This window comes from Dermacentor albipictus, unplaced genomic scaffold (genome assembly GCF_038994185.2).
Source record: "Dermacentor albipictus isolate Rhodes 1998 colony unplaced genomic scaffold, USDA_Dalb.pri_finalv2 scaffold_11, whole genome shotgun sequence".
In the NCBI taxonomy this organism is placed as follows: domain Eukaryota; kingdom Metazoa; phylum Arthropoda; class Arachnida; order Ixodida; family Ixodidae; genus Dermacentor; species Dermacentor albipictus.
Window position 1 is genome coordinate 8,243,551 of NW_027225565.1, and position 22,373 is coordinate 8,265,923.

The 22,373-nt window shown below is 46.4% G+C and overlaps 1 protein-coding gene across 4 annotated transcripts in view; it reads left to right on the top strand.

Moving 5' to 3' along the window:
- LOC139051238 (nose resistant to fluoxetine protein 6-like) overlaps positions 1–22,373 on the top strand; it is a 267,535-nt gene that overhangs the window by 216,772 nt on the left and 28,390 nt on the right. For 3 of the 4 annotated variants that reach the window (XM_070528221.1, XM_070528222.1, XM_070528223.1), the window contains 7 exons: positions 9,076–9,193; positions 10,306–10,419; positions 12,339–12,426; positions 15,131–15,234; positions 19,115–19,285; positions 21,891–21,984; positions 22,073–22,165. In XM_070528221.1, the coding sequence (XP_070384322.1) occupies positions 9,076–9,193; positions 10,306–10,419; positions 12,339–12,426; positions 15,131–15,234; positions 19,115–19,285; positions 21,891–21,984; positions 22,073–22,165 (782 nt within the window). The remainder of the gene's footprint in view (positions 1–9,075; positions 9,194–10,305; positions 10,420–12,338; positions 12,427–15,130; positions 15,235–19,114; positions 19,286–21,890; positions 21,985–22,072; positions 22,166–22,373) is intronic. The other variant, XM_070528224.1, reaches the window with a different exon arrangement.

Here is a 22,373-nt window from a genome sequence, read left to right on the forward strand (position 1 = left end):
CGCTCAGCGCAGGACGCGCCTGCATCGGAAGTTTCTGGAATGTTATCGATGCTTCTATCCGCTGTCTGTTGTCGCCTAACCTTGTGTAATCTGACGGCATGTATGCGCGACGCGAATGGTGTACAACTCTGCGGAAGGCACGCGGGTCCCTGCGATTACTTTGGAACGTTCGACGACCAATCGATAAAAGCCGACGCGCTTGACCCGCTGTTCAGATTTTCGACGATTGCCGACCGTGTTCGCCGCTATCGTTGTGCTATAAGTGTAGCCTGTTTTTGTGGGCACAGATTTGCCCAATATGAGTTAGTTTTGTCTTTCACAGTATTGCTACTGTGTTCTTCAACATCACCACCACGTGACAAAATATATATATATATATATATATATATATATATATATATATATATATATATATATATATATATATATATATATATAGAGAGAGAGAGAGAGAGAGAGGAACAGCGGCTTTGCTAGGCAAGAGGATGCACCTCCTCACACTTGCCTAGCTACTCTGGGACTGCGGCTCACGTTCAGATTCCATGATGGTCCTCTGGCTCCGATATAAAGAAAATGCGAAATAGGCGGAGTGTGGACACCGATCCGAGGCCAGCAAGGCATCTGTTGCCATTCCATTGCCATTACGCATTTCCGCAACTTCGACATAAAAGAGTGTGGTTTCTGCCAGGACCGTTGAACCCCTACCGGCAGTATTCTACCGCTTCGCTTAATATATAGCTACGCAGTGCTCCTTCTCACTGAATCGAACGGGCGGCTCGGTACAGTCTTCCTTCTATGCAAGTAATTGAATGCAGCACGCCTTTTGAAAGTACTGCCAGAAAGCCGAAGGCGCATTCGCCCTGCATAGTATGGCATGTGCGGGCGGGGTGCACGCAGTGACGACCGCTATAGGCCGGTGTCCAAGAACTCGACAGCGCGCGCTTCACTCTTGAGCACTTCGTCACATATTCAAGCACCGTCACCCGTCCTGCACTCGCCAGCGCTGAGTAACTTCCGCTATAAGATACCGTAGAAGTGCTGCTTGTTGGGCCAGTTGGTTCATGCTGACATTTGAGAAGACCAGCGAAAAAATTCAGACGTGAACACGAGAAAAAGAAGAGACACCACAACGCTGGACTAGCAACTGACATGCATTTGAAGGCACGGATCAACCCTTGTACATCCAACCACCGACGCATGCGCAATGCTCTTTCCAAGGTACAAGTTATTTAAATTGAGTAACACACCACTTTTCCCTAACTACCACATCTTTAAATTCAGCCTTTTAGACAAGCTACCTCGTTATTGCTACGAGCGATGGAAGGAACACTGATGCATTTCACTTCCTCTTGTATACTGATATAAAATGCCTCAAGTATTTCTCTTTCGGTTTTTGTCTGGCCCCTGCCAAGAATCGTCACATTTTTTCAAAATGTGGTGCACAGCCACGCTGACGACAGTGACGATAATGAAAAGCCAGATGACCAGCTCCTTGTGAATTGGTCAACACACAATGCTCGCGCATCCGGTCATTGACGGATGCGCGAGCACCCATAAATAAGGAAAAAGGTATTAGGTTTTTAGACATCACACTAACTTTTCGAGGCGACAGCCACGTTTGCTAGATTTATTCACCTAAAATTGAGAAGGCTTAGCTTCCGTTTGAGTCAAGCCATTCTAAGTTAGTAAAAAAAAAGTATAGCCACTTTATGTTTATGTATAGCCATCCTTCAACGAATAGATCCTTACGGGGCACATGCATTCTTCGTAGACGCCGCCAAATATGGCAGCGAAGCAGGCACGTACCCAGGGGGGGGCCCGGGGGGGCCCGGGCCCCCCCCGAAATCAAATGGCATACCCCCGCCCCCCCTCCCCGCCCACGCCACCACTCCTCACACATTCCTAAAGCGCCGCCAGATCAATGTTGAGACTTGGCAGCTGTTCATCGGTCAGCATTATGCTGCCTTTTTCACTCCTTTTAGATGGCAGTAGTTATCGGCATCTCTTGTAATGTGAAGGACAGTTTTCTCATAGATTCCGCACCCGCGCGATTAACTCGAGATGCGTTCAATTGTCACCATCTATTCAACCGTTACGCGCATAGCTGTTGCTTTTGTTAGTTCAACCTTCTTTGTTTAGGCTGGTCCTGGGACCAGGAGAGGGATGCGGCTGTTACTCAGCTGGTCTGTACTCTCATGGAACGAGTTGCGGCCGGAGAAAACGCCAATTGCGTTTAACTTATCCCTTTGCTTCATTATTTCCTTGAGTTACGGCTCGCTGCGACGCTGGCAGATGCCCGGAACCATATACACTTGATATGGGTTAGATAAGGTGGGAAATAAAATAATGTGAAAGAGCGTCCATCATGAAACCCTGCAATAACCCTTAAACCCATAAGTAAGATGACTGTCACCCGTTACCTCGTCTGTTTTTCCCTAATTGTATAGCACTTTTCGTGCAAAATTGGCAACTGGAAACAAAAATCGCAAGGAGTTGAGAAATTAAGCGATCTACTAAGGGAGAGAGCCAAGGTAACAACCAAACTGCAAGCAAAAGCGAATAATAAATAAGTTAACCGTTGTTTATGAGAATATTTATGGATCAACATCTTTTTATTTAAAAAGGAAGTAGATAAAACGCCGCCGAAAGTGGAGAACAATTACTTGTTTGGAACCGCCTCACGTAGCCACTTCTCTGCTGTGCTTATGTGGGTGTTTTTCTAACCTTTCGCGGTGAGCGCAGTACGTCTAGAATCGCAGAGTCCTGCGCTCTAGGCGGTTTTATGGGACTGGCGGCCGCACAGCGTTACGCAGTTCGCGGAGCTGTCAAAACTGATCAACAAGGCCAAACAAATAACTGATATTCGAAACTATAACATGAGAAAGACTGAAGAAGCCGTAAAAAATGAACGCAGCCTGAAATCAGTAAAAAAAAAACCTGGCATAGGACAAACAATGATGTATGCACTAGAAGATAAGAAGGATAATATCATCAGCAATCTCGAAGATATAGTAAAAGCAGCGGAAAAATTCTAAGCTGACCTGTATACAGCACCCAGAGGAGTCACGATTGCTCACTTAGAAACAGTAATGAACAGGATACAGAAACTCTCCTATAACTAGCGATGAGGTCAGAAGGGCCCTGAAAGACATGAAACGATGAAGAGCGGGAGGAGAAAGTGGAATAACAGTCGATTTAATCAAAGGTGGAGGAGACATAATGCTTGGAAAACTGGCGGCTCTTTATACGAAGTGTCTATCGACTGCAAGGGTCCCAGAAAACTGGAAGAATGCAGATATTATACTAATCCACAAAAAAAGGAGACGTTAAAGAATTGAACAATTATGGGACCATTAGCTTGCTCCCAGTATTATATAAAATATTAACCAAAATAATCTCCAATAGAATAAGGGCAACACTGGATTTTGTCAACCAAGGGAACAGGCTGGCTTCAGGAAGAGATACTTTACACTGGATCACATCCATGTCATCAATCAGGTTATCGCGAAATCTGCAGAGTACAATAAGCCTCGCTATGTGGCTTATATAAATTACGAAAAGGCATTTGATTCAGTAGAGATACCAGCAATCGTAGAGGCACTACGTAATCAAGGAGTACAGAACGCTTACGTAAAAAGCTTGGAAAATATTGCTACATGCGTGTGGTATTTGTTTGCTTGAACGAGGCGCGTAGGCGCCATAACTCCAGAAAAGAGGAGGAAGAACGAACTGGGCTCGCGCTGTGAATCTAACCGGTCAGCGCTGCAACGTTTTTGTAAATATAATCTGTAAATAGTTTCTCGTCTTACTGACTCGTCCTTCGCGAAAGAATATCTACACAGGTTCTACAGCTACCTTAGTTCTACAAAAGAAAAGCAGGGAGATACCTATAGAGAAAGGGGTCAGACAGGGAGACACAATTTCTCCAAAGTTATTCATTGCGCGCTTAGAAGAATTCAAGCTATTAAACTGGGAAGGCTTAGGAGTAAAGATCGACGGCAAATATCTCAGCAACCTTCGGTTTGCCGATGATATTGTTCTATTCAACAACAATGCAGACGAGTTACAACAAATGATTGGAGACCTTAACAGCGAGAGTGTAAGAGTGGGGTTGAATATTAATATGCAGAAGACGAAGATAATGATAAATAGCCGGGCAAAGGAACAAGAGATCAGGATCGCCAGTCGGCCACTAGAGACTGTGAAGGAGTATGTTTACCTATAGGTCAATTAATCACAGGGAACCCTGATCATAGGAAGGAAATTCACAGAAGAATAAAAATAGGTTGGATCGCATACGGCAGACATTGCCAGCTCCTGACTGGACGCTTTCCATTATTATTGAAAAGTAAGGTGTGCAATCAGTGCATTTTGCCAGCGCTGACATATGACGTTAAGAGAGAAAGAGAGTGGTTTGAATCAGAGAGCGAACGGGTATAGACGATCTTCTAATTGACATAAAGAGGAAAAAACTGTAGCTGGGCAGGTCATGTAATGCGCCGGTCAGATAACCGCTGGACCATTAGGGTTACAGAATGGGTACCAAGAGAAGGGAAACGCAATCGAGGACGACAAAACACTAGGTGGAGCGATGAAATTAGGAAATTCGCGGGCGCTAATTGGAATCGGTTGGCGCAGGACACGGGTAATTGGAGATCGCAGGGAGAGGCCTTCGTCCTGCAGTGGACATAAAACAGGCTTATGATGATGATGATGACGACGATGACGACGACAATGATGATGATGATGATGGAGGTAGTGGGGCCCCCCCCGAAAAAAAATCCTGTGTACGTGCCTGCAGCGAAGACAAGTTTGCAATCACGGTCGTTGACGCGCGCGGAACACTTATCAGCGCCGCATCAATCTACGCCAAACACGCGAACGAGGCGGAGGAAACCGCGATAGCCTTGGCTCTTCAAGCCGCAAAAGGCCCGGCGTCCATTTTCTCCGACTCGCGCACGGCGGTAAGGGCTTTCTCGTCCGCTCTAGTTTGTAAACACGCAGCCGACATCGTTAACAGATGGTTTCGTATTAATACCCGAGAAGAAACTGCAGGTCATATCACCATAGCATGGTTCCCGGCCCACATGGACGATGCAACTATCCGAGCGGGTTGCAACCCTAACGAGCGGGCCAACTGCCTGGCGCGTGAATTCACGAACCGCGCCAGAGCTAGCGGTCCGGTTCTCCCGCAGGATTGCCCCTTCAAAGATAAACTTACAACCTTTCACGAAATTACGTCACATTACAGACACAGCAGGAGAAAATTCCCTCCCCCCAGTCCGAAACTGAACAGGGCTCAGGCTGTTACTTTCAGGCTTTTACAGACGAGATCGTACCTCACTCCGAGAGCGCTTAGTTGGATAGACCCAAACTTTCCTCAATCGTGCTCCAAATGCGGTCACGCGTGCTGCTCCTTCGACCACATGCTCTGGCTGTGCCCGTACAACGCGGGCTCGGACTTTCGTAACAAGTCCAAGTGGGACGCCTTGCTGAGGAGCTCGGATTTCCCAGGCCAACTACAGGCCGTCCAGAGGGCCCGCGACGTCGCGGAGAGTCACCATCTCTCTGTCCCGTCGTGGGCGGAGCCACCAACTTGATCGGGGAGCCTTCGGTTCCCCCCAATCAACTTCCTCAGGACAATCCAATAAAGTTCTTGTCACTGTCACTGTCACTTTATGTTTCCGGTGTGCGCCACAGAAAAGTTGTTGTCACGTCTTCCAGGAAAACCTTGACCGTCAAATTCAGAGAATAACTGCAGCGGGTTTTCCTGCACAACTGCTTAAGGTGGCAGCTGAGAACTTACGTGTAAAGCTTAAGAGGAAGTTTTAGCTCGGGCGCTCCTATATAAATACATGTAAACTAATAATTCGCTTTTCTCGGCAACCACTGCACCAAATTTGACTAGGTTTGTTGCATTTAAAAGAAAAACTTAAAATCTAGTGACTGTTTGTTCCGAATTTTCGATTTACGTCATCACTTTTTACAAAAATTGGCAAAAATCAAATATATTCAAAAATCGAAACTATCAACTTTAAAACTCTGTAACTCAGCAACGAAAAATGATAATACAATTCTGCAAATTGCATCTAATAATACATTTAAAGCGTACAAAATTCGTATGTTACACATGAATCTCAAAAAATTTAGTAATATGTAAATACAGCTTTTGCAGAACGCTTGTAAACAATGCAACAAATTCAGGTAAGATACACAATGACATATCCAATTTGTCCATTTTTAATAGTCTAATGGATGCTATTTACAGAACCGCGATATCTGCTCTTGATGCAGAGCTATGAATTTGTAAACTTCGTACTTCTATTTTTTTTCAAACTTCCTAATTTTTGAAAATTCTTGTAACAAAATACCGGACCTAAATCGAAATTCCGCTTCAAACAGTCACTAGAATTTAACTTTCTCTCTCAAATGCAACAAATTTCATTAGAATCGGTCCAGGGGTTATCTCAGAAAAGCGATTTTGCGTTTTACACGTATTTGAATAGGCCGCGTCGGAGTTGGGCCCGAGCTAAAGCTTCCTCTTAAAAGACAAAACAAAGGTGACCGAAAATATGACAGAAACAAAGAAACAAGAAAAGTTCATGTGGTGCATTATATTCATAAAGCGTCGCACAATAGCAAGAACGTCGCTGGGCGACATGGTGTAAGCTGTCAGGACTGTGCACATGCATTTAAAATGCTGGAAAGAAAAAGGAAGGCTGCAAAACCAAGCATGGGAACAAATGCGTTAAGTGCGCGACGCACTTTATATACAAAATCCCGTTGAAGTGTGGTGAGGTCTATATCTGCCAAACAGGTCGATGCGTTAATGTCCGGATGCGCGACCATCGTGCGTTGAGCAATTCACAAGGAGCTGCTCACCTGGCTTTTCATCGTCGTCACTGTCGTCAGCGTGACTGTGCACCACTTTTTTAAAACGTGACGATTCTTGGCAGGGGTAGGACTAAAACCGAAAGAGAAATAGTTTAGGGATTTTATATCAGTATACGAGAGGAAGGAAAATGCATCACTGTTCCTTCTATCTCTCTGAGCGATAAAAAGATAGCTTTTCTAAAAGGCCGAATTTAAACATGTGGTAGTTAATTTGATGTTCGAGAGTTGATCTGTGTTTTCGAATATAAGTCAGTTGCTAGTCCAGCGTTGCCTTGTCTCTTCTTTCTGTCGTGTTTGCGTCCCAATTTTTTCGCTGGTTTTCTCAAGTGTCAAGATGCCGTGTTCAAACGGCGATAGCTTCAGGGCGCCACCGTTTACGTTCGACGTCTTCTTCAATAAATTTTCATTTGCACCGTTATCCTGTGTTTACATGCATCAAAGGAACGCACGTCAAAATGAAAATCTCACGCTCATCACGTGCTTCTCGTGTTCCCATGTATAGTGCGTGCTTGTTTTTCGTTTGTCGAACGGTTGAGCTCTCCGCCGACCACGGCATGTCTTCGCGGGCATGTACGGCTAATGTATACGGTAAAGCAAAATTGATGCTATAGATTCGCGTGGGTATTATTCTTTCGTAGTCCCTTACATGCTGACAGCGGAGGGAGTAAGGGTGCTGAGGCTTGCATTAGGGCAAGTGTGACATATAATAAGTAATTAAGAACTGTGTGTGATTTAGGGCTCATATTAGGCTGCGCGCACAAAAGAGCAGTCTCGACACGGCGTGTTACGGGAATAGTTGGTGCCTAATTCGTTTCGGTATCTCAATGCGACGAACTCATAGAAGCACACGTTCACGCTTTGTAACCCTTTCCTGAGTTCTTTCCGGCTCCGCTAATTCTGTGAAACGGCAATGCGATGGCAAGCAGTGGCGGCCAGCAAAGGCCATGCGCTTAGAAGTTATGTCAGCACAGCCATTAGTTCCTTATATCTTGTGGAAATGAAAAAAAAAGCAATAAAGGCGGGGGTGAGGTTTCTTGACAAACAACGTTTTGTCGTTGTGCAGTAAAGAACTGTGAATGTAGCCGAGAGTTTACGTTGGTTACATTCGTGGGGGGTGCCGCGTTCTGCTCCAACCGTTAGCGACGTATTATCGACGTCAGAAGCTTGCATGGCGAGTAATTTGCGAGGTCGCTTAATTTCCGCGAGACCTTGACATATAGCTTGAAATACAAAGTTGAAAGTTTGTGTACGACGAACACAGCGTTGCATCAATTTCGAGTCTGCGTCCCCAAACTAAGAAAAACACTGAGCTTTTTCGCGAAGCCCGCGCGATGTAAACCTCTAGCACCGACTGTACGTCCTGAAGAAAATAAGTTCAATTGCACGTCGACTTCTTTTCGAAGCCGGTCGTAAATGTTGGCGCTCCTGGCTTATTGTTGACCATTAGACTTCACGACTTTCCGACTTTTTCAAGATCTCGCAGAAAAACATTTCCCCTCCTCTGTTCAAAATACAACGTATTTCTTAAATGATAAGAAGTGATAGTTCAGCAGAAATTCTCGCCGCTACCTGGGACTTTCACCATGCTGAGAAGCCTCTACAAAAGCCCATCGTACAGCACTCTATACCGGCTAGCACTGGTTCTGTCAAATGCATGCTTATATAATACCCTAGTTTAGCACTTCCTCACTCGCCCGAACCATTTGATTTACTCAGAAGCCGTTTACAGTGGTCCTCTGCATCCTCCCACGTGCGCTCAGTGCGCACTCTTCCTCTTTTCATTCCCCATTTCCTTTACCCCCAGCGTTGGTTAGCAATCCTGACCCTCGTCTGGTTGACCTGCCTGCCTTTCCTCTCGTTGCTTTGTCCCTCTCTGCATCCGTGTTAAGCATGTTCTTCATGTTTACAGTCCTACAAAGTTTAGGACTGGCATTCCCGACTACAAATCGCCACGGAGCAAGCTAGTCTATTAAGCTGAGGCAATCGCGGTTACTGACGGAATAACATAAGAGCACGCAGAAAAACCGAGCATGATCGCAAGGCATGAGAAAAGAAAGCATCTTGTCCCAGCGACAATGTGCATCTGGCATGTGGATGGCCTGGCATGTGATTTGAACGGGCATCTGAACGTGGCATATATGACTAAAGCGTCTGAATCCACACCGCCGCAAACTAACGCAGGTCTACAAAGACGTGCTGCTGACCTACACTAGGTTGCAGACATCCATTGCAGTCCGAGTGGGCATCTGCGTTCCCTCAACATGCAGCAAAGAGGACGTCTTCAAGATGCTCAATCCAGGTAGGTGCTGCCACGCGCTCTTCAGCCACCTCTCATATATACTATATACGCTTGTCGATGGTAAGCACTGTGTGACATGCCCGCACATCTGGTATGCGAACGTCTTGTACCGACTACAATCGCTTTTCTGAAATGCAGGCACCGTTGTAGCTCACGTAAACAAAACAACAGGTGACTAACAGAGCAAGAAAAGGTAAGGGTAAGGCAATGTGTAGTTGCAGTACATTTCAGCACAATAGATTAGAGTGCAGGTATTTCTTGACGTGAATATTATATTCTAAAGTGTTTGGAATGTAAACACTGGTTCACTTTTTTTTTCAGAACTCTGCCCGGTTGCTATACTATGAAAGTAAGGATAGTGTAGTCGACGCACTGCAGGAATTTAGCGTGCAAAGTGAATTGCTTCAATGTAATGATAATCGGGTGGCTAAGTTTCAAATGTGCTTGTGACAGAAGGACCGCAGTAACTGAACCGTTTCCCCACAGTAGCAGCCATTGCTTTATGTAGCAAGTACTGCTTAATAGTTCATATAGTCTCCATTTATTATTCACGCAATTGGTCAAATGATGAATTACTTGTGAAGGCGGTGATATTTCCTTTTGTTACTGAAATGTGTAGCAACCTTCGCAGAACATCGCTATGTATCATTGTTTGCTTCTTCATTTGGGAGATGGCTAACGAGTTGAATATACGGTGTCGTAGGCTGTAAGATTTGAGAAAAGGGGTTAAGGCTACAGATAATATTAATCCTCAGTCGCTTTGTAGGAGCCGATGTGTCTTTGGGTAATGCGCCATTGTTAACTATATATAGATTCTGCGGAGGCACATGCCGCTTTACGAGACTTTGTGACCCACTTCACTAAGTGTACGTACGTTTTATCCTTTCACATTCTGACAGGAGTAAATATTCACCGTGCGAGACGTAGGGAAAAAAAAACTGCTTTGTCTCTTCAGGTTCTATAAGCAGGCTTGAGTGCGTCCTCTGTGAAAAGACAAAGAATTGGAGCTCTATGTAAAAAAAAAGATAGAAAATCCTTGTCGCTGTTTTTTGCCAGTTGCCTCTACACTGTTAACTACACCGTACCTCATTTGTTTCACTGCGGACACAAAGACCATTACTGCAACGCACCGCGATGCCAGCGTGGAGTAGGTGGTCCAAAAGCGCGGCAAAGGCGGCGACCGGAAGTTGCCGCCATAAACCTGCCGGGAGTCCAGTTTGCTCAAGGTCAGCTCCGAGGGTCTTTGTTTTTTTTTTCCCCTCTCCTTTGGTAGGGTTGCACCCCGTAGGGAATCCCTGATACCCTTACACGGATTTCTTTTTTTATCGACATTGGCTTTTTGTGCTGCGCACAGACCGCAGATTAGCCTTCCCGAGTCAGTGAAACAGAATCATGAAGGGGAACCAAGATCAACCAATCACGTGCAGCTGTGTGAACAAACAAGTGTGATGAAAATTTATGTAGTCATTAATAAAGCACGGATAACGAGATGATTTCCCTACATTTACCCACTTAAATATTCACATGCCGAAGAAAGAATTACTCGGGCATTTGGTGACGTAACACTACGCGATGCTGAAACAGCTGCCGTCTTCGTGGCGATCAAAAGGTATACATCCATGTAGTCGTTGATATCAAAAGACGCTTGCAGTAATGGGTATCGTCAACTTGCGACAGAAGCTCGTGCATATATAGCACACGAGGTGTCGTAACTTGAACACATTATGTCCAATGCTTCCAGAAAAAAAAACGTCATGTACGAAGCAGAGGTTACCGAACATAGAAACAAGGGGTGCTATAACGTAAAGCTATTCCAAGCATTTCTATTCCAATTCGGCTATCAGCCCTCCGCGATTGCTCGAATTCGGACTAGCTCCCTTCACCTGTCTGTCACGCGACGTCACAAAAACCGCGATACCTCCCCATCTGATATGACGTGTACACACTGATTATGCATAATTTGACCGAAGAAAAGAAAAACAGTTATTTCTGATTTGAAGCCTTCTTGCCATTAGCCCCCGGCTATTGGTCAAAAGTTTTCGGGCTGCGCCCACTTCACCTACCTGTCACGCGACATCACGAAACCGCGAAAGCTCACCGCGTCAAAGTGACGTGTACGTATTAACGATGCATTCATATGCCGAACAAGACTGAATTTTTTCTGAATAGCCGCAGGCTGCCCCCTTCCGAAAGGAATAAAAGATTGCTCAGGCGCTGGCTACTCGCACGTGCCGGAGAGTATGCGTTAATTTGCGTATAATAAAGCTTCTTGCGTGCCTTTAACGTTTTCGAGCACTTTCGGCACGTTTACAACCTCATTCTGCCAACTCTTCTTTGCTGATAATCCGTTTTAGCGTCATTCTTAAGCCTCCGTTGCATGCCGCCGTGATTTTGGACCAGGCACCTGAAGCCAAGTAAGGGAAAGCGGACCAATCGCAGACGCCGGCACCACCCTCGTCATTCGGTTATCGTTTTCAGTGCACTGGCTCTGCCCGATCGAATCCCTCTCCACTTGAGCGTGCTCCTCGCCTCTTGTCGGCCAATTAGATAGGACAAGCCGCTCAGTGTAGACAACGTTATTCGTTTTTCAAGCAAGCAAGAGTGACCTCCTGTGAACGAGGAGAGCGTTTGACTGGTCTGTTCAGACAACCCTGTGGGTGACCGCCCGCTGCTTGCGTCGGCGGTTACGCAAATTTGACGTCAAGAGATTGGAATAAAAATATATTGGAATAGTTTTACGCTATAGGGCCCAAGGTCATAAGTACACTGGCTGCTAATATATAGGCTGACATCGGTGTGCATAAGCTTTCTTTGTAGTGCTACTTCGGTATGTGTACATGTTTATGACGAAACGTAGCAGCATTGTAATGTTATGCCGCATTTACCATACTCATTCACTGGTCAAGCATGCGATAACTACGACTAGCGCCGGAACGCTATAGCGATCGACCCTTGCTCTCAGCTTCATTTCGCGCTTTTCATATCGTGCATTCATTTGCACGATCGTAATCTCTGTGCAGAAAACTCGCGTGCTGGAATTCTTCATACAGCGCGCGCAGCTTTCGCGCGTGTTTGCGACGTGTCGGCCGCTCTGAATGATTCGGAATGCGTACTACGTTTTTCTCTTTTCCATGGAACCGAGCAGCGGTCGCCAACCTGAAGCTTGGCGTCAGCGTCGCCGAGTGCGAAACGAAAGGCATCGTCACTCTCACGGAAGAGCAGCTGGTGGCCATGTAAGCACGTCGCCCAACATCATTTTTTTCCCTTTCCTCAAATGTCGCATTCTGCTTGGATCGTGGCAAATTTACTTCGCGGACTCAGAGGGTTACAAAAGTCAACTGCAACTATATATGCATGCTCACGTAATATATCTTCAGACCCTGTCTACATCTTTATTACTGTAAAATGCGGGGGAAAATATAGCCAGTCACACGCAAGAACGACACACGCTCTGCGCGCGAAGCAGAAACAAGCATGGATGTGTCGGACCCGGTCGAGAGGTTCCGAACTCTGCGTCACTCTGGCGAGCGGGCATGACAGCGTTTCGTGGGTAAAATGGGTACAGCACCCATTCGCATTTTGTAGACGAAATTCTGAAAGCAATAGTTTTTTTTTATTATCATGCGCAAAGTTTGTTGCATTAGGCATTCAAAAAGGACATGGGACTCTGCTGTCATCTAGCTCTCGTCAATGTCGTTATTTCGTGCCACCAATGCCAAGCCAACAGTCATCGCTATATAGCTCAGCTTTCCGTTCTACTATATTTGATTGATTATAAGTTATTGAGCAGAAGCTTCACATTGGGCTTACTCAATTCAAATGCACGCGAACGGCAGAAATACTCTCATCAGGCAACTAGAGAACCAGTTGTAATAAAATTCGTTGCATTTTAAAGGAAAGGCCAAATTGTGAGCGTCACGCACCCATGGAAACTCAGCAGGTCAATCTGTCGCGTGATGCCGTTCGCTTCGCTTTTTCTCTGTCCCGTACCTCCTAAATTCGGCTCATCAGGTGCCGTCTGATACTCGGTGCCGATCGTCAGGCTCATCCGAGGATGTTTGGTTCCCGGCAGGTTTTGATCGATGCGCACTTTTTCCGTTGCCCTGCCAGCTGTTCTCTGCACGTTTCTTCCTCCGATGTACCTATTCTGTCGTTCCTTGCAACGTATATTTACTTTCCTCTTTTTCCCCCTTTCAAAACTAGTGTCTGTGTCAGCCGCACGTCGCTACCGTCTGTCCAAGCAGACGGAACAAGCTTCCACGTGACATGATCAGGTGTTAGGCTAACTTTGGAGGCCATTCAGGCTTGAGACGTTAGATTAGAAATCAGATTACGAAATTTAACGTGCCGAAACTGTTTTACCACGCAATGTTCCAGCCTAGGTAATCTCTTTCCTCCGTAGTTGGCATCATAAGTTTGCTCGAGGCGTGCATGAAAAAAAAAAATGAAAAAATCATACCAATGAAAATTGGCGCGAAAATGGCGTAGCCGGCTTCTTGGTTTAGTGTTTACGACTGACTGTTGCTTGACTAATTTTAGTTCCATGACATATTTACAGAAATGCCATCTTCTGTTGTCATGCGTTACGTAGTATATATATATATATATATATATATATATATATATATATATATATATATATATATATATATATATATATAAATTAAACTTGATAACGAGCTTTCATGTTTTGTCCGCGCCAAACATGTTCCAGTGTGATTTACGTGGTTTATTAGCATTTACGGCCATTGGCCCTGTCAGCCCTTTACAGTGAAGCTGTTGGCCTCTCGTGATCGGCATTTTTTGTGTCCGCCCGTCAAGAAAGTTATCATCATCAGCAAAGGCTGATATCCCTCGTAACGCGTAATCCTCCTGAGGCTAGAATCATTCAGCAAAGTGAGGTGAACAGTGCATACATTCATTGGAATAACGCATACAACGTACAGAACAGCGTACGTTTCAATACAGAATAAGCTCAAAACAAACATCTGTCATCATCAGCAAAGGCTTATGCCCCCCGCGTAAGCAATGGCTCATAACCCCGTGAGCAAGCAAAAAATGCAATGACTCGTACCCCCGTAACGCAGAGGCTACAAGCGCTCAGCAAAGTGAAGCGAACAGTGCATACATTCATTGAAATCACCCTCCTTACAACACACAGAACAGCATACGTTTCAATGAAGAACAAGCTCAATACAAGCATCCGAACCATCACTAAAGCATTGCATACCACCCTCAGCAGTCGTAGTGTTGGTTTTGCAACAGCTTCGCCGTACATTTACTTTGGCAGGGCCAGGATGCCGAGTCAACTTTTTTTACCTCGAGTTCTGTAATTCCGATGCGTCTCTATGTACTTTTCGTCGTTTCGAGGCATTGTGATCCTTAATTAGCTCATACGACAAAGGTATCATGAAGATGAAATAAAAAGCGACACCGACCGCAAAAGGTTTAGTAAGGTTAACATTACGGCTCCCACGCGGGAGCCTTGTTCACAACATTGAACAGGGCTCTCGCGTGGGAGCCGTAACGTTAACGTTACTAAATCTATTATGATCGGTGCCTCGTTTTATTTCGTCATGTGCCATCCCGAACTGACGGGGTTCAGTCACACCCACAACTTCAAGCCGAAGATAAGTATTTTTCTACTTAACAGCAAGATAAAACCTCGACAAAAAAGAAATGTAGCCGAGCTGCTACTGAGCCTGCGAGCTTTTAAACTTTTGTCCTGGGTTTCTCACGCTACGCATCTGGGGAAGAATAGTTCTCCCCGAGAACGCATTATGATTGGTTAGCTTGTATCGCGAGCTCACGCTTGGAGCCACGGTGCGTTGCCCGCTGTATACGTCAGGTGCTTCACAAGGACCAAAGCTTTATCTCGCTCCATGAACACAATTATTATTCATTTCACCATCTTACATCCCTTTACGTTCTTTTCAGATGCATGTTCGGCCTCTTGGGGACCGTCCTTCTCCTCGGAACGTTGCTCGAGATTGTCCTGAATATCATCCAGAGGCCAAGTTTCTGCGAATCATTCAGGAGAAGTACGTCATCGATCGTATATGAATAGACATTTGAGCTACTTGAAAATGACGAAATATACTCTGATGGACTCTGAGAGAAAACGCATTCTGCAAATAAATGCCCCGCTTGGCAGTGTGACATATTTACATATATAGCACCGATATACCTCCACCAAATGGCACCCAGCACCTTCATTAAATGTCGCGAAGCTCTTTGGGCAGTAAGCGTTCGCGACTAGAACGATAGAGCAGCGAGAGGTAGTATTATCTTCTTCTTATCTGGGGTTTTACGTGCCAAAACCACTTTCTGATTATGAGGCACGCCGTAGTGGAGGACTCCGGAAATTTCGACCGCCTGGGGTTCTTTAACGTGCACCTAAATCTAAGTACACGGGTGTTTTCGCATTTCGCCCCCATCGAAATGCGGCCGCCGTGACCGGGATTCGATCCCGCGACCTTGTGCTCAGCAGCCTAACACCATAGCCACTGAGCAACCACGGCGGGTAGAGGTAGTATAGGCGATCGAGCACCGAAACAAGGTTTTTCTCTCTCGTCGTCGTTGTCTCTGTCGTAGCCGCAGCCCCACTGCTCCTTATTTTACAGTACAATATATGTGTATCGGTGCTCCTCCCCAGCATTTTGTGGACTTGCTGTGTGTTAGGTGTGGCAGCAGCCAATAACGTTGGTCCTTTTGTGGGTTAGGCAGCGAGCTGGCAGAACGGGCGCACCCACCCACAATGAGTTTTCGGTGCACTTGCTTCGATATGGGGCCTGGGAAAAAGGAGATATACTCTGCCATTGACGCCGTATGGCTGTTTCTTTTAGGTCTCGGAAATCTGGGACCGAATTCACAAAGCTTTTTGTTCGTAAGTGCTCTTTGCTTTTGGATAGCCGGCTTCGTTTATGATATGTCTAGCACAAGGATTGGCTGCAATCTGCTTTTATACGAACAATTCTAGGGTAAGAGCTTTTGGTGAATACGCACCCAGAACCCCTATTCACATACGTTATGATAGACGCTCGGACGGCCACCACTCACGATAGGAATCGGCGTTATAGCGATCCGTCCGTCACGCCGATGAGCCAATCGCAAAGGCACTTACGCAACAGACGTTTCTGCGACGCCGAGCAATTTCAGAATACAACGATTTTATTCACCGGTAAACGTCTCAAGACGTGACACGCGTACATTTTTGGGAGCCCGGTGCAAATGGACTGTATGCGCGAAACTTCTCTTATGACTTCCAGGGTTGGCTGTGCTCGAATTTTCTGTCACGGTAATCGCTATCAAGACTGGCGCCGCGCCAGCACGTCAAGCGATAAGGAAACGCTCTTACGCGAGAAAAAGCTGTTTGAATGCGGGCATACAAAGCTGTTCCCCTGTACCAGATGAACCACCAGCATTCTGCGATACCACGTGATCTTCCTTCCAAGGACTCACGCTGCTTAGATTAGGTGATCTAACGAGAACCGGTGTGCCCAGTATGCGTTCGGCAATGTGTCTGACAATGGCAACCGGTATCTACGGAGTGCGCACGCGCGGCCACATTTCGGACACCGCGGTCCGAACCATAGAGTTCCGTAATAAGATTACCAGAGAAAAACCTGGCTGCTAGCGAATCCGCGCGCCGCCAGCACTGCGATTCATCCGACTACAACTTTGATTTGGCTAAACTTCGCCCTCCTGGCTTCGAACAACCTTTCGTTTCCTATTTGAAGCTAATGTGCTGCCGCAAGTTCAGTGTAAAATAACGATTAGCCTTATTTACACCCTAACTTTTTTTGCCACTGTACGATTTACAGAACATAACAAATAAAAAGAAAGACGCTTGCTAATAAAATGTCAAGAGTGTAGTCACTCAGTATGGCGAGTGTTACCGTTAAACAACATCCAGATCAAGCGGAATACATTTGAAGCTTCATTCTGAAATTTGAAATGGAAATGGCCTGCCTCCCATCCGCCCACGGCCTTTCGCGCAACGGAAGACGGTGCGTTTCCTTTCCGCTTTCCCCCCTCGGGCGCGCCAAATTGACCCGCGATCGTCTGCTCCCCTCGCGTGCTTTCACTCGCACACACAGCATACATACGGCGTGCGGCGACGATGTTATCGCCCTGGGATTTTATACGGAACATCACGAAAACGAGGGCGGTAAAGATGCGCCTGGAGCGTTCATATAGTTGCTATCGCAATAAAATAATTTTCAACAAAGCCATGCCGAATCGTAGAAAAATCGATGTCGTTACTGCCTATCATTGTCACGGTGGATGAACGACTGCAGAATCCAATTTTCTGCTAGCAATCTTGGTATGGAAACCTATGATTCAACCTCATGTTTCTGCCGCGCGCCGCAGATCGCTCGGGCTCGCTTACTACAATAGCTGTTCCGGTTGGCGTGCAACACCCCGGGCAAAAAGGATGCTCAACCACCATGCCTCCTCAAGACGAAGGGCGGATTCCTAATTTGATGCGGTTGTCTCGAGTGGTTACCGGTCTGGCAGGTGCGCCGCAGTACTTACAAGCCCCTTCGTGTGTGTGCATGCCTAAGCGAAACGAAGAATGGATTCCTAATTTGCTATCGTTGTCTCCAGTGGATGCCGGTCTGGCTGACGCCCCGCAGTGTTCACGGGCCCCTTTGTGTGTGTGTGCGTGAAAGCCCTTTCCGCGAGCTGTCAAACTCTAGAGGAGAACGCTGTCCGCAAACCAGACAGGACCCCTGGGCTGCCGCCAGCAGAGGCATGCTCGTGAAGACGTCAACTGGGAGAATGGATCAGCCGTCCATCCACAACCAGACGCCCTTTCCGTGAACCAACGACGTGCGAAAAAGAAAGGATCAGCTGCCTACGATGCCCAGGACCCGCGGGTTGCCACCAGCGGAGGCAAGCTGGGGAAAACATGGTCCTGGGAAAGTGTTTGCCGCCGCCAAGCACCGTTGGACTCAGTGCATGTCACGTGACGATGACGTGACCAAGATCCCGCCTACGATTTTAGTGGGTCTATTTAAAGGGGCCTGAAATGTACCTTTTTAATTCATCCTCTTCTCATCTATCACCAACCGTTGAATAAGCCGTGCAAGTTTCGCACGAGAAGTCGTCTCGTCCCTGTCTCATCGCCATGGTCTACCGGACGCCTGCAGTCTGCCGACAACGCCACGCTACCTAATGGTAACGCTGGTCGAGGTTGAAGAACCAAGCGTCGCAACAACTGGTCGGCAGCGGTGCGGTACGCGACCCTGGAGAACGCAACAGCTCTCCTGTGAGGTGCAAAGGCCGAAAGCTTTCGAACAAGTCAGTGTTCTGCGAATCATCCAGGAGACGTACCTTTCTGGCACACTGATGCACCAATCTAGCTTGTTTAGATGCGGTAGCCCTTCTACAGCGACGACTGTAACTGGCTCGCATACTATCCAGAGACATTGACTCGGGAAAGCCACCATTATCTGTTGCATAATGGTGCACTTTTATGTATGCCTTACGTGTCATTAACATTCAATCACCCAGGAGTCACTCGGGCGTACGCTCAAGAGTCACGTGATACACGCGTACTTTAGCTAATGCACGTGATTTATTACGGAGGGAGAAAAAAAACCGTGACGCGTCGATAGAAGTACGAGGCCGAGCCGCTTGAATTACCACTCCACGTCGCTCGACCTGTTTAACGCTCATGTTCCTGGACTGCACTCAGTGTCAACGCATAACGAACCCTCAGCTTACCATGTTGGTGGTCTGCGAGGTACTTACACCACTGTGTTTACTTTTCAAACGAAAAGCTTCCCTTTGAACAGGCTGTGTATTAGTATATCAATCGGAAAAGTTGTGCCACTAAAGGTTGTACCTATCGTACACGTAGTTAGTTTTGACTTATTCCGGCCTCTAACTTTTTTTTTCCTTTCGCAATTTCAGAAGCGGACAAAAGTGTGCTGGCCACATTCGGCATCTTCCGGAACCTAAAGCAACTGCTGACTACAGAGGACGTGCCTTCGGCCATGCAATGTCTGCACGGAATCCGCGTCATGACCATGTTCTGGGTGGTGCTGTCGCAGACGTACCTCAACGTCGAATTCCAAGCAGTGCGTAGGTACAACCGAACCTTGGACGCAGATATAGCTTCTCTGGTTGCATTATCATAGGCGTCGAGAAAAAGCGAACTGATCGTCGCCGAGTACGCCCTTGTCGAGCTCCAGTTGCGAGCGCTTTGGACTGCAGTAATGCCTTAGCACATGCTCTCACCTGGAGGATATCAGTCTTTCTCTTCCTTATAGAGATAAGAATTGGAATAGAACTGAAATCTTGGCGAGTTGGTAATGATTTATTGATGAACTGAGCGCGCACAAAAGACCAAGGACATAGGCAGGGCTAACAAATAAGCGCTCTTGGTTTACCTGCGTGTTATAAATTAATTATTTGACCTGTTTGTTTCCTTTTCAGCGTTCAAAACTTTCCCATGACATTTTTGTTATTCATGCTATAATTAATGTTCGGCGCTCTCGGTCAGAAATCGAGAAACCCTGAGAAAAGTAACTAGATTTGTCTTCATGTACACCTTCGATTTAATTGGAATACGCCACCAGCATAGTAATAATTGGGCGTACGACTTGAGAAATAAACTTTTTAAATGTTTCGAGGTCAAAGTCCAGACGTGGCATATCCAGTCACTTCTTATTCGTACGAATACTTTTCGCTCCATCGAAAATTGATTGCGACACAGGTTGAAATTGGGGGATCTTGTTGTTTATTACGACAACGCTGACACCGTTGTGAATATAGATTCTTATTGCGTTAGGTAAACAGCTTAACGTAAGGCCCGGATTCTGAAACGTTCCTTTCCTAACTAAGGATGCCTCACACGCTGTGAGGCGACCTGCCGTCAATTCTGGAACGTACCTTACTAAGGGGCACTAAGTTAGGGCCTCCTTGGTGCTTCCCCGCGCTTAGGGAGCCGGCATGCTACCTTCATGCGTCCTAACCGTGCTCCTCTACCTGAACGTATGCTTCTCCGCATGACTTTGCACGCGGTACGCTCGGCTAGGGTAGGTGCCGTGCGCAGCCAAGGCCGCGGTAGCCAGCCGCCGTGTACTGACGCCCAGTTTGGTTACGCGGACCGCGTTTTGTGCCATATCTTTTTTTTCACTGTGATCTTGTGGAAAGCGAGCGGCGAGAATGACGGCCTTGCAATGTTTATCCGAAGACGATAGCTTCGAAAGCTATGCACGGTTTCTTCGACGAGCAAATGAACTTCTTTACGGGACTGTGTAAAAGCCTCCACCTTTGACTCCAGCCCGGCGCCTGACTGACAGGCAGAATCCACTGGAATACTACGACGAAGTTTTCTTGCTTTCAATCACATTGCTGTACCTTTGTAGAAGTTCCGTGAACAAGACTTTTTCTTCCTCCCTAAAATATGTTTTGCCCGGCATGGCAAATAAACATACACACACACACACGAAAGAAAACGCACGCAAAGAAAGAAAAAAAGCGACGCCTGACCAAACGAACTCAGATGCTGCCATAGTTGCTAGACTGAGATTGCTTTCTTGCCACGCGCATCATTTTCGAACCATTTTTACGTTATTAACCAAAGAAATGTAATTTATGCCCCAGTATAAAAGTAGAAATGCAATTTTAACAGTCCCGGCACTTTGTCTCGGCAACTCATTACAAATATTTCGCATTTTTTGTGGGTAATCTCGAAACCAGAAGCCTCTAACGTTACACTTCCTTTGGCGAGGCGCTCCTTCCGCAGGGAAGGCGAAAGGAAGCTTTTAGAATTCGCGGTGGCCTTCCGAGGGCGCCTAACGTTTAGGTAGCATGGAGGGCTCCTTGCGGAAGGTAAGGAAACGGTCTAAGGTTAGGAGGATTTCAGAATCCGGCCCTGAGATTTAAGCACGCTCTTTTACTGAGCTCATCACGTCGCTACTCGGCAATCTTGTGCCCTATAATGGCGAACACTTCCTGCGTTGCACGGCTGGAACGTGTGACAGTGCAGTTATGTGCCTTATGACGCAGCTTCGCCATCTTTGCTTGTTTGCCAGTGCAGAAGTTGAGCGCCGATAAATCAAGCAGGCAAGGGCATATCAGCTAATTGATAGCACCACACGATTTGCTACAGAAGCAAGCACATTTCCACGTAAATAACCTCCGAAAAAATACCTATACACCCCTACGTGAGAAATAACCACAGAGGGAAGAAAAGGACCACTAAGCATTCCTCCGAAAAATATAGTCGTTAAGAAAAAGAAACGAGGGTTTCTGTCATCCAATATAAACCGAAATAGTGCGTGTGAAAAAGAAAATAATATAATAACGCTGAAGCTTGGCTCTAGACAAATCTGTACCTACATTGCTTTATATGGGTTTATTTAAAGACTTCCACGGCTTCCCTTGAGCGAGCTTGGGGGGAGGAAAAACACGTTACTCAGTCGTATACAGTTCGTATATATGTCATGCCGCAGTTGCGCAGTGCAGCATGTGTTGCAGTCATTCCGATGCAGCTGTTCATGCATACACGTAGGTACACGCAACTTCTCTCGCGGCCGCGCGAAATGCAAGCTACTAAATACAATGCTGTCAGTACTTCCCCTCGAGTTTTCTTTCTGAAAACTCGCAGCAACTTCTGTGATGGCCGTGAAACGTTACCATTAATTGTTGCCAATTTCGTCTGTCTTCTTTTTTTACATAGGAGGCCTCAAATTTCTCATACCCGCTGTGGAGTCATTTTTCTTCCAAGTCATCGTCAATGGTCTCCTAGCCGTGGACACTTTCTTCTTTCTGAGGTACTTGACAAAGCTAAAAAAAAAATTTACTGGTGTACTCGACTGCCCTCTTTCTGCTCTTACATGCCGATACTCTTGCGCTGCGCAGTGGGCTCCTCTTAGCAATGAACGTGATCAGGAATCTCGACAAGAAAAATGCCAAGAAGCAGACTATTGGCATGTTCCTATACAGGTACTTGAGGTGAGTCCCCTTTTGTAATGTTTAACCGCGTGAGGAGGGGCATTGCGTCTGCTGTACAGACCGCCGAAACTAAAAACAGACAGACTATCGTTTAGCCCAATAAGGCGGTTCACATCCGGCGAGCATAACGGACGCGTTCATCGACATCGACAGTTACCCGCGTGCTACGAACAAGGCATGATGCATTGAGTAAAGCGTAGAATCGTCC